The sequence below is a fragment of the Gopherus evgoodei genome, chromosome 4, assembly GCF_007399415.2.
Source record: "Gopherus evgoodei ecotype Sinaloan lineage chromosome 4, rGopEvg1_v1.p, whole genome shotgun sequence".
NCBI lineage: Eukaryota > Metazoa > Chordata > Testudines > Testudinidae > Gopherus > Gopherus evgoodei.
Genome location: NC_044325.1, coordinates 76,097,662 through 76,109,715, shown reverse-complemented (window position 1 = coordinate 76,109,715; position 12,054 = coordinate 76,097,662). Strand labels below are relative to the sequence as shown.

Below are 12,054 nucleotides of genomic sequence, written 5' to 3'. Positions count from 1 at the left end.
TGAGCATGAAAATTCACCCAGCATGTATGAGAGGAAAGGAGCCAAGGACATGGTCAGGGCTGCTGACAGCACAAGTGCTTCTGTACATACCCTGCTGCCTGCCCTGCATGCTTTGGCCGACTCACCTGTTCTCTCTGGGCATCAGAGCCCACAACGGCCCAGCCAGGTATTGCACTGTGGGCTTCGGGAACAAAATGATTCACCCATCTCCATTTCCCAATCCTCGCATCCCAGCTGGGACTGAGTCAGAGTGTGAGAGGGTCACAGTTCCCTGCAACAGGCCAAGGCACAATGTGTCCTGGAATACCTCTTGGCCTCAAAACAAGCCCTGCGCCCAAATGTTTGCTGGCCCCAGCAGGGATGCCTACCTGACTTGGGAAAAACAGGCACTTCATCTGCTGGCCAGTTCTTATCATCTAAGGAAGCCAATTTGAGCTGGCTCAGGGACTGGTTGGTGTCCTCTAAGTTCAGGTCATCCTGCAACTCCGAGAGCGGGTCCATGGCAATGGCCCCCAAACTCAGCTGCTTGCCTGAAGAGCCTAGAAGGAAAACTACAGAGATTCTTAAGTCAGACACATACAGATCACACAACTCCACTCCCACAGCCTATCCAGAGGCTCTTCTCTTCCTTCCCTTTCCCACCCCACTTGGCGCATTCACTGACTTCCTACCCCTTCTCCTGACTTCCCCAAAGACTGCTCGCACTTTACCCTACCCAGAAACTTTCTCTTCCCCCAAATCCCACCCACAGAGCTCTTCTACTTGCAGCCATGGACACCCTGAGCAGCAGACCCTTCCCTTCTACCTCCTGTTGGGAGGGGGAAAGAGCCCTAGCTAACCCTTCCAGTGAGTCTCTGCCCTGAGTCCAGCTGTGGCCTGACTGTTCTCCCCGCCCAGACTACTCAATTTGGGAGAGACACTGAGATACAAGGGAAGGTGACAGGCTATACCAGTCCCTGCCTGACACACTGACTGTATCAGCCATTATTTCCACACAACAATGCCCCTCCCTGCCCCAGTGGAGCTGACACTGGGCCCAGCTGCTTGCACAGCAGGGCCCTGCTCTGGAAGCTTCCCAGATTTCATGTCCCCCAGCTATCAGGGAGGGTCAGGGGGCTCTTAACAGCTATCTGCACTGGCACATATAGGTGCTTCAGTGCACTAGAAACAAAATCCTGTTGGGGGCAGCTTGAGGCATCTCTACCAAAAGTTCACTGACTGGACTAAAATGCAAGGAGAATCCCAACCCCTCTCCCCCACACAACCATTCTCCATTTAGCACCTCACACAGCAAAACCCTTCTCTCCCATCCCAACACGTAGGGCAAGAGGCTAGGATACACCTCATGTTATTTCCATAGCACAATAACCAGATGCAGGCAGCACTGCATACGCTGTGCCACGATACTGAGGAGGCTAGGGAGTTTGGAGATTCCAGGGCATGAGACTCAATCGCAGCTGCTGAGAGTTTTTCCTCAATCTCACTTGGGGTAAAACGTGTGTGCGACCCCAAAATTGAACTAAAGCAACAGATCTTCAGGAAGTTCCCATTTCTTAAGGGAGCCCTCTAAGGAACAGCTGATTGAGTTTAATGCTGATGCCCTGGTGATATGCAGGAAGCTGATCGATGGGACCGAGGTATAGATCCTGCTCTCAGGAACTAATATTAGCAGCATCATGAAGATGAGAACTCTGCGGCCAGCAGGCTGCATCCCAAAGGGAGCTATAACAAAACAAGGCCAATGATGACACCACTGTTAAGACCATGGATGGGGGCTGAGGTGGCTTTGTAGTGCTGCAGCCAGTGAGGCATCTGCCATTCACAGGGATGCACACATCCTGGGGGTGGTTCAGAGGGGAACTCAGGCATGTGCAGGCTGTAGAAGGACGGGTTCTGGGATGGGAAAGAGTCCTGTTTGTGTGTGAATGCCCACAATACAGTAGCTGGGAACTAAACAGCAGCAGAACACATGACCTTGCTTGAAAACTGACAAAGGAAGCTGTTGGTTATAGACCCAAGGTGGCTTTTTCCTGGAGTGCAGGAAGGTGGAGTAGCTTGATGCTTTGAATTCCAAGTTCCTACAGCTGCTTGTGAGATCCAAGGGTGCAAGAAGCCTACGAACAGTTAGTGTGACCAGGGTGACATTCCAAACTCTTGCTCATATACTTGGGGCTACACCTATTGCCAGGTTTGGGGTGGGGATTTTGCCAGGGCATTAATTAGAACCTTGAGAGTTTGTCCCCTCCCTTTGGCAGGGGGTGTTGGGAGCACGGATCCTTCTTTATCTCTTCCCCAGCAACTCAGAGACAGTTTTTAACTCGTCCTTGGCTCCCTGATGTCTGGGAGCTATTGCAAGTCAAGTCAGATTCCCATAACCAGAGAGAGACAGACATATATGGGCAGAGGATCTTCGAGGCAAATCAGAAACTATGCAGGGCCTGACAGATCTGCAGTCAGCTAGAGAGCCAAGCAAAACTGTTCCCTGCCCCCTCCTGAGAGCTGGAAGAGCTGCTTGACCTTCCTTGGATCTCAGTAGGGACATGGAGCAGGACACTACGCTCCTCTGGACCATGACCTAATGCTGGAACTATGCAGCAGCTGTAGCCAAGTGACAACCAGCTCGCCACACCTAGCAACAACAGATTCAGTTTCTATAGCAACTGCAGCCAGCATTTGCAGTGATTTTGTCTGATTATAGAATCCCTAGCACCAGTATAATTTCCCCAATAACCCAGCAGACACTCAGGTGTGAAGTCTGATAACCCTGGAGGTTGCATGGAAACTGTCCTCATCTGGTCCCATCTCAGACCCTAGATCCCTGCAAGCTGCTGTCTTAACTCACAGCAACTTCAATAGGAATGGAGGGAATTCGGGTTCAGTCTTAACTGCTGCCACCCCCTAGATCAGCAGGAAGCCTTTGATAGGAGTCCTCTACATCTTAAGGACAAAGTCTAAATTCTACCAGGCAGAGGTGGTGCTGGCCCAGGGGCAGCATGGAGCTGGGTTCCCTTAGTCCTCATCATAGGAAGTGCCACAGCCTGGCTTCAGGAACAACTTGCAGCACTGAGCCACAGGTCCAAGTTATTGATTTAAAAGCCAACCTCAAGTGGATTCCACATTAGCAGGCTCCTCTCACTGGTGGGGTCTCCAATGCTGGCACCACATAGAATAGAGTGCAGAAGTCTCTAGGTTCCTTATAGTTCTGCAGTAAAAGAGGGCCTCAGTGCCATGCTTGACAGCTGATGTTTCCACCCAAGAAGAGCCCTCCCCAGCCTTTGGTCCAGAGGTGGAACTTCCCAGCCCTTATACATGCAGACAGCTCTCCAAGTCCGGAGAATGGGTTCAGGCTCCATGTGACAGAGAAACCCATGCCATGGAGATTCAAGGGGTAGCAGACTGAGCTTGCATCATCTCTTTGTGAGTTAGTCCCTCTTGCCCCTGAGAATTTCTAAGGTGCTTTTCAGGATTCCTTCAAATACTGAGATACCCAGCGCTGAGTGCAGTATCCCAAGGGAGGTCTTCCCAGAGCAGTGTGCCCCACCCCACCCCACCCCTCCCCTTGCGTTGGAATGGGAGGGCTCTGGATTGAGGAGCCCAGAACTTAATGCAAGATCCGCATGGGGTCTCCCCAAGGAATAACCTCTCTCTGTTCCTCTGAAGTCTCTGCACACGTAGTCTCTTACTGACAATGGCTTTTTTGCAACACTATCGCATCATGAACTTGTCTCATTTGCTGCCTCCTCCACCAGGTTCTCAGATATTTTTGCACCCCAGGCTTCCCCCTCCAACTGAGTATGGGGCTTGGTCATTTTTCTTCCAGCTGCATTATTTATTTTGATACAATACTCTACACCAAAGAACGCTCATCTACAACGTCAACTGCTTTTGACATATTTAAATAAATTAAAGAAGAAATACATCATCAAGTAAAGAAGCAATTCCCCTTCCTCAACCACATCTCATATTAGTCAGCAACTGCCAGACCCAATACGGATAAAAATTCTAGGGCCCTTTGAGTTATTTCTCCGTCCCTGCTCTGCAACTCCTGCCAGTTTAATCTCTGCTGCACACATAATTATTTTGCCTTACAAGACAGAGAAGGTCCCTAACCCATTACTGCAGGCAAAGATGTTAGCAATTTTTATACAAATATACACAGATTTTTTTTTATTTTTATTTTTTACGCAGTTCAGTGTCAACATCACCCTCACAGCCCATTCAACACACCAGGACTTATAACTCACCACTTCACTAGCCCAGTCTCTCAGAAAGAGTCTGGAAAAACAGATATGCCTTGAAACCAACCAACTCAGGCACTGCAAGAATGAGTTCCAGACTCCATGATGCCCAACCCCCACCTCAACGTTTGGGAGCGGTTAGCTCAAACATCTCAGCTGACTGCACCTGCAGAGGTATCACCCTGAGAGAGAGACACCAACCACGCAGAGATCCTCTAACCTAGCAGAGACCAAGGAAGGAAGCAGAAAAGCTGAGCTCAGGTTTATCCCTCAGAGTCCCAGCATAAGCTGCTTATCTATTTCCTCCAGACTCACGCACCACACAAGTTGTGCTGAATTTCTGAGTAACTGGAGTCATGTGACAGCCTTGAAAAGGCAATATATCTTTCTAGCCAGCCACAAACCCACTTCCTTCTGGCCTACCCCCTTGTAGCTCAGCCTCCTCTGCACACCTGGATACCTTGAGCCAAACTAAAGATTCAGACAGCAAGATTAAAAAAGGGAATGGACATTTATATGAAAAACAAGAATATCAGGAAGTCTAACTGTTAATGCTAATAAAAGTTGGAAAGGATATTAAACCTCATGCTTAACAGCATAAGAAAAATCTAACCATTAGAGTTCAGGATGAGACTTAATGAGGCGGGGAGCAGGTGACTATTGTACCACATCTGCCTACTGCAGAGTTCTTACACTTGCATCTGAAGCATCTGGTACTAGCAACTATTGGAGACAGAATACTGGACTAGATGGACCTTGGGTCTGCTTCAGTATAACAATGTCTATGTTCCAAATTCAGCACTATAGAAGGCAGTGTATCTTCACCAATTTCAAATCCCATATATGTATGAACAACAATATAAAGTGACCTCTTGGGAGCCTGATCCAGAAGAGACATTTCCCTCGCAGGGTCCCTTAATATCCTGTTGTCCCCTAGTGCCCTAGTCTATCTTGTATCCCAAATGTTAATTGTGAATGTGGATCTTTGACAAATACTTTGGGGAAAACTGAAGCATATTACAGTTCCTGATCTTTGCTTCTGTCCCATACAGAAACAGTCTTCTCCTTACAGAGCTCCAGCACATCCTTAATCCTGAACTCCCCTACCCAGCCTGTCTGACTGCCCCTCCATCAAACTGAGGTTCTAGAATTTCTTCTGCCCTCTGTGCTCACTGGTCTGCACTCATCAGCCTGCCAAGCCCCACAAGACCCTGCGAGGGAGATGTTTGAGCTAACCGCTCCCAACGTCTCAGTTCTCCCCGAGCACAAAGGAATAAAACCAACCCAGGCTCCTAAACAAAGTGCCCCTTCCAAGACACAGGCTGCACCCTCCACCCCGCAATCTACCTATCGACAGCCCCACCATTATCACCTCAGCAGAGCATCCTGGCTCTGTTAAATAGTGGATTTTGGCCTATCACTGCCCAAGCCTCAGGAAACTCTCCTGAATCCAAGAATTCATAAATGATCCATTAAAAGGCCTTCAATTCCCTTTACCACTGTAAACCTGGGCATTAGCCAGTCTTGGGGCCCTGAACATTGTAAGTGCTGATTGTGTTATCTGAACAAGTTCTGCTCCCATTCTGTATGCGCTCTCCACCAATACAATACTCTTCCAATACAAACCCACAGGGCTAGCCTCTAACCCTGCTCTTCTCTACCCTATTTGCAGCTTTCCTAAAGTGGGAGGGGTGTTCTAGTAAGGCCACCTAGACACTTAAATTGTGAAAGTGCAAAGGAAGCCAGGGAAAGGCACAATGTCTAAGTAGCTAAAGGGACGATAGAAAAGGCATTTTTTGGTCTTCCTCTAAAAAAGCGGTGGCCAGTGAGTATTTTGAGTACACCCCATCCAAAGGGTACAAAGAGTGGTTTCTGCTTGGGGTTGATCACTTGCTGCCAAACCCGCCTAACATTTTTAAATATAACAACGACACCCAGAGACTAGAAATGCAAACTAGGAGATCTCTATTTGCAGCGTGAACAACTTTTTGTCTGGGAATTTCCTTAGTTTTAAAAAGAAAACTAAAAGGTCTAAGACCTCGCTCCCGCCCAGAATGGTGGACCCGGGTGCAGCCGCAGCGCACAGCAGACAGCTCCGCAGCTGGACACCCGCCCTGCCAAGCCCCACACACGGCCCGGTTCTCCCCGAGCAGAAAGGAATAAAACCAACCCGGACTCCTTAGCCAAGCCCCTTCCAAGACACAGGCACCCGCCCATCGACAGCCCCGCGCCGGCTGCTTTGCAGGCGTCAGCTCCCTGACCCCCGTCTCCCCGCGCGGGGAGCGAGAACCGCGCTGCCCTCACCCCCCGGCCCGACCCCGCGGCACTGCCCGCTGACCGCGCGCTCCCGGGCCAAGCCACGGGGAGAACCCAGGAGTCCGGGCGGCCAGTGCCGCGGGGTCGGGCCGGACCCGGACCCGGACCCGAACCCCGCAGGCCGACCCCCACCCCGGCTCCTCCCGCGACACTGACCCCCGTCCGACACCAGCACCGACACCGAAGCTTCCGCCCCCCTCACCAGTCGGCCGCTCCCGGAGGTTCCCGCCTGTCAAACCTGCTCATAAACATCCGCCTCCGAACCGGAAGAGGAATCCTCTCTCCATGGAAACGGCGGCCCGCCCCCATTCTCCACTTCCGGTCCCCGCCGCCTTCTGGGTCCCGAGTGAAAGTCGTCCGGACGCGGCCGCCGGCTCCGCGGATGGTTCCGCTTCAAAGGGGGAGCCGGGAGCGGGGACCCTGTTCTCGGCTCCGGTCAGGTGCAGCGGCAGGCCCCAGCCCCGGCCCCGGGCCGGCATGGAGCGGAGCCACCTCGGTGAGTGGCGCGGCAGGCGCTGGCCGGGAGGGCGGGGGCTGCGAGCGCCCGGCGGGACCCCGTCCTGGGCCCTGCGCCTCCCGTGTAACGCCGCCGCTCCCTTGTCTCCCCGCAGGCTGTGAGCAGCGCCCCGTCCGCGGCCACCCGGGGCGGATCCGAGACCCGCCCGCACAGCCTGGCGCGTCTTGCGGAGCCCTGCGGAGCCTCCCTCCCGGGCTGGCCCTGGGGCCCTCCCTCGCCCAGGAACCGGGCATGGGCGTCTGGTGCGTGGGGAGAGCCCTGCCGCCGGGAGCGCAGTTCGGGCCCCGGGCGGAGCGGGAGCCGGACTGTGCCGCAGAGACAGCGCCCTCGGAGGTACAGTGGGGCTGGGGGGCCTGACAGGCAAACCCCAGAGCAGCTCCAGTCGCACCAGCTGAGGGGGGCGGGCAGGACTCCCTGTCCACCACAGAGGCTTTTCCTGGAAGAAGGGGGAGGGGGAAAGACTAAGGTCTCAGCCCAGGTGCCAAGCCTGGCGCTGCCCTGCTAAAGAACCCACATGTCCAGCTGTGAACCGTCTGCTGAAGCTCTTTGTTCTCTGCTGCCCGGCTCCCATGTGCAGCATTTGCCTGGGCATTTCCAGTGTGGCTGGGGGAGTCTGCAAGCACCCAACACTAGGTGTCACGCCTCAGTTTTATTCAGGTCCTTATTGTCTGCCCATCACTATGGGATCTGGGTGCCTGAGTCGCTACAGAGATTGGTTGCAGGAAGTGCCAGGAGCATCAGCCAGCTCCTATTAAGGGGCAGCCGCTGGGCTTGTAGGCCTATTCTGAATTCATTTTGCTTTTCAGGCAAGTCAGTCTGGCTGCTGCTGCAGTGATGAATCCATTTGTGAGAGGAGCCTTAGCTGGAGGAGGTTAGTAGCTGTATATGGAACAACATAGGGGTTCCCTTTGGGACATACTGTAAGTGTAAAGAGAGGATCTGTAGCCACTGTAACACTTTGGGGTGGTCTCACTAGGCAATGTCAGGCTTGACCAATACATGGATGGCAAACTTCCAAAAAAAATAGCCCAGGTGCTTCAGAATATGATGTTGGTAACTCATCATGGGGTATTTTTCAGTTGTCGGTTCTGTGCCCTAGTTGAATGTTTCATTGCTGGAAGGTGCCGTCTTCCATGTTCTACCCCACGGTTGAATGCATTTCCGGGGTGGGTGAAATGCTCCCTGGCTGTGTAAGGGCTGCTTTGGGATGAAAGATGCTGTGTAAATGTGATCTCACGCTTTCCTTATGTATGTAAGGGGAACGATGGATTCTTGGCTGTCTGTGTGAAGAGACTGTTTCTGTAGCAGGGCCTCACAGTGACCCATCTGGAAAGCTAAAGTGACACAGATACCTGGCATAGTGAAGAGTGTTTTAAGGAATCAGAGAGCGCTTTATTCTGGAGCTAGTTTGTAGTTACACACAGCCCAAGAATTCAGAACACATTCTTATCAAGACATCGGGGGCCTCTTGTAGGCAGTTAAAGGGCTTATATCCTAGGAGGACTCTTCTTAGTTGACTAACGTTTGATCATTCAGAGCTTGGTGCTCCCATTGAAGGTAATAGGACCTCCATGTGCCCCACGTGGGTGCTGACATTGAGCTTGGTGTCTTGCAGCTTGGTGAAGCGAGGCCGGGGGGAGGATGAGGCAAACGTGTCTTTGGTGTGGATCAGTGGAAGGCTCCACGTGCGAGTGCGGCATCCTATCGCTGCAGGCACTGAGTTACTGTACTGGCCTACAGAGGCCCAACCTGGTCCTGCCCAAGTGGAGGGGAGAATGCTGCAGAGCGCATCGGAGGGCATAGCTGTTCCTGATGAGAAGCAGCCAAAGGGGCAGCTGGCAGTGGCAGCTGTGACAGAGACAGCAACTCCAGAGGCAGAGGCTGTGGTGCAAAAAGAAGGATCCTCTCCATGTGGGAATGCATCAGAGCCCTTTGCAGGTACGTTCCTTTCACAGGACATGCAAACTTTGTTCTCTTATGGAAAGGCCATGACTACAGTGCTGTTAGGCAAAGATCACTACGTGATTCTGGGGACCCCATAACCAGAGTGTCTTCAGAGCTTGGAGCATTGGTGCAGTCCCAGAATAAGGCAGGCTTTAGGGATTGTGAATTTGGAGAGGCCTATACATTCAATAAGAAATTCCTCCCACACCTTTGTTGTAGGGATTGAGGCCCCTCCCCTTGGGAATGGGGAAGTAATGCTGCTCTGCCTTCCCCACTCTCTCAAAGGAGGAGCGTGTAATATGAGGAGGAGGATACTGTCTAGTGTGCCAGGGAAGAGAGAGAATCTGCCTTGGTTGTGGGATATTTAGCCTATCTCCATAGTGAGCATTATAGAGGTGTAATGGGGACTTGCCTGTTTTGTTGCTGGTCAGATACCCAGGTGGGAGGTAGGCTGCTGTCTCTGAAGTGGCTGTAACTACATACCTCACACAACTGACTCTTCATGGCTCTAATCACAGCTGTATTTTCCTCCTCCTGCTCTGAATGTCCCCTTGCAGTTAGTGTTTGTGTAGAACTATCCATTTTTGAGGAGTCCAAAAAACATACTAGCAGCTGGGACTCAATGGCCTACACTCTGGCCCTGCTGCCCCCCTGGGCTCTGTGACGGGGCCCTGACCCTACATCACTTCAGGAAGTGGCAATGCAGAATGGAGAATGTTGCAGTTCCTAGCTTTACCAGCCATGATACAGCCCCCCAAAGTCCTGCCTGGGTGTGCTGGGGTTAAAATTCCTCCCCTGTTTGGAGAGAGGCATCTAGGAGCCAGATGCTTGATGTTCCTGGGTAGGGTAGAGTGTCTATCTCTGAGTTCCTCCATTTTCTCTGTTCCAGACAGCACAAGCCTGTTGTCTTTCAATAGCCAGTGTTGATTTCCCCCCATTGTGTGTCTGTGCAGGGGATCCTGATAACTCCAAGGTGATGGAGAATGAAACTAGAGTCGAAGACAGCAGGCAGCCAGCCAAACATTTCCACAGGCTGCAAGATAACAGCAGGAAGGAGAAAGAAAGCATGACCCTTGGACATGAGCCTGGGGATGCCAAGATGCAGAGGAAAGAGAACCAGCACTATGAGAGCACCTCAGCAGCTAAGGCTAACAGTAGATGCAAAGAGGACTCAGTCAAGGAGATGGACCCGCAACCAAAGGTCGAGAGAGCAGATGGGGAGCCAAAAGAGGCATGTCGTGGGAAGTTCCATCTGCCGTTGTCTCCTTCAAACGGGGTTCGACTCAGCGCTCGCTTGGCTGGGAAGCCACGCAAGGTGCATGCACTGACCAGCCAGTGCTTGCAGGAGTGCAATGCTAGGGTATCTGGGCAGGAGGCCAAGCGGCCAAGCACTTCCGAGGGAGGTGATGCAGAGACACGCAATAAAGTAGGACAGGTTTCCAAAGGCCATTCCAAACTAGAGCCCCTGGAGCAAAGGATGAAGGGCTTGTCTGATGGTCCTGATGAGCTGGACAAGTACCCAGAAGTGGAGGTCAGTATTGCATTGGAGGAGGGTCCTTCTGGGAGCCTGGGTGTATCTCAGCAGAAGTCCCTGCCACATGGGGATGAGGCTGGTGAGCGCAGGTATCGCTGTGGGGAGTGCGGCAAGGCCTTCCTCCAGCTCTGCCACCTCAAGAAACACAGGTTCACCCATACTGGCTACAAGCCTTTCCTTTGCACTGAATGTGGCAAGAGCTACAGCTCTGAGGAGAGCTTCAAGGCCCACGTGCTCTTCCATCGGGGTGTGCGCCCCTTCCAGTGCAAGCAGTGTGACAAGGCCTATGGCACTAAGCGAGACCTGAGGGAGCATGAGGTGCTGCACACGGGCGAGCGGCCGTTTGCCTGCGAGGAGTGTGGCAAGACGTTCGCCCGCCGGCCTTCCCTCCGCATCCACAAGAAGATCCACCTAATGAAGGAGCTCAACCTAGCCAACCCCAAGGTATGCAAGTGTGCCATCTGTGAGCGTTACCTGGCCAACCCTGGCTCCCTGCGCAACCACATGCGCCTGCACACTGGGGAGAAGCCTTACATCTGCCCCTACTGTGGCAAAGACTTCCGGCAGCAGGGCAACCTGCGCGGCCACCTGCGGCTCCACACCGGCGAGAAGCCCTACAAGTGTCGCTTCTGTGAGGACGCCTTTCCCCAGCTGCCGGAGCTGCGGCGGCACCTCATCTCTCACACTGGGGAGGCCCACCTGTGCACGGTATGTGGCAAGGCACTGAAGGACCCCCACACGCTGCGGGCCCATGAGCGCCTCCATACCGGTGAGCGCCCTTTCAAGTGCGAGCAGTGTGGCAAGGCATACACGCTGGCCACCAAGCTGCGCCGGCACCAGAAATCCCACCTGGAGGACATGCCTTACAAGTGTGATGTCTGTGGCATGGGCTATACCCTTCTGCAGAGCCTCAAGCGCCACAAGGTCACCCACAAGGGGGCCAGAGACTCCATTAAGCTGGTGGAGGCTGCGGTCTTGCTGGGCATGGACATGCCAAAGGCTGCAAGGAAGAGACTCAAAAGGAAAGTCCCTCAGGAGGCGGGTACTGAGGAGCCTACAATGCTCATGGTGCAGTCAGTGGAGATGCCAGCATCGATAAATGAGGCAGAGCTTATGATAACTACCAATGGGCATTACATTGCCACTTACCAGCCCCCAGGCAGCCCCCCTGAGTCTGGAGTGCGCAGGGTGCTGGGCAGTGCAGCCCCTGCCGGGCACCTGGAAACGAACAATGACATCATTGAGATCATGATCTCTGAGCACGAGCACAAATGTATCATCATGCAGGACGAAGGCGCCCCCAGTGACATGGTCATCATCCAGGAGGGTGTAGGTTTCGGTGCTGTAGCCGAGGTAGTGGAGGTAGAGACGGGGACCTGACACCCAGCCTCTTTCCAACTCGTTTGACTTCTCTACAGCTATACAGAATATAAAATCTATTTTCTAACTTGTGTGTGTTGTCTATGTTGCTGGGAGACCAGGCCCTACCATACAGGATGAGTGGC

At 52.9% G+C, this 12,054-nt stretch overlaps 2 protein-coding genes across 6 annotated transcripts in view; one reads left to right on the top strand and one right to left on the bottom strand.

Annotated features, from left to right (window-relative positions):
- ARHGAP1 (Rho GTPase activating protein 1) overlaps positions 1-6,859 on the bottom strand; it is a 35,014-nt gene extending 28,155 nt beyond the window's left edge. For 3 of the 5 annotated variants that reach the window (XR_004000041.1, XM_030559910.1, XM_030559914.1), the window contains exons 1-2: positions 6,757-6,845; positions 369-551 (exon numbers count right to left, since the gene is read on the bottom strand). Coding sequence is in view for 4 of the 5 variants with exons in the window: in XM_030559910.1 (XP_030415770.1) it covers positions 369-501 (133 nt within the window). In the remaining variant the exon portion in view is untranslated. Of the gene's footprint in view, positions 1-368; positions 552-6,710 lie in introns of all 5 variants that reach the window. The other 2 variants (XM_030559912.1, XM_030559911.1) reach the window with 2 other exon arrangements.
- Positions 4,341-11,996, top strand: ZNF408 (zinc finger protein 408). The gene is made up of 6 exons (XM_030562120.1): positions 4,341-4,375; positions 6,596-7,050; positions 7,166-7,404; positions 7,878-7,942; positions 8,687-9,009; positions 9,969-11,996. Exons 1-6 carry the CDS (start codon positions 4,341-4,343, stop codon positions 11,927-11,929), a joined length of 3,078 nt encoding a protein of 1,025 aa, XP_030417980.1. The 3' UTR covers positions 11,930-11,996.
- The last annotated feature ends 58 nt before the right edge of the window (positions 11,997-12,054 follow it).

Coding starts and splice junctions, on each gene's coding strand:
- ZNF408 (XM_030562120.1), top strand. CDS start 4,341: ATGATGCCCAACCCCCACCTCAACGTTTGGGAGCG. Junction 7,051..7,165: donor CATGGAGCGGAGCCACCTCG/GTGAGTGGCGCG, acceptor GTCTCCCCGCAG/GCTGTGAGCAGCGCCCCGTC. Junction 9,010..9,968: donor TGCATCAGAGCCCTTTGCAG/GTACGTTCCTTT, acceptor GTGTCTGTGCAG/GGGATCCTGATAACTCCAAG.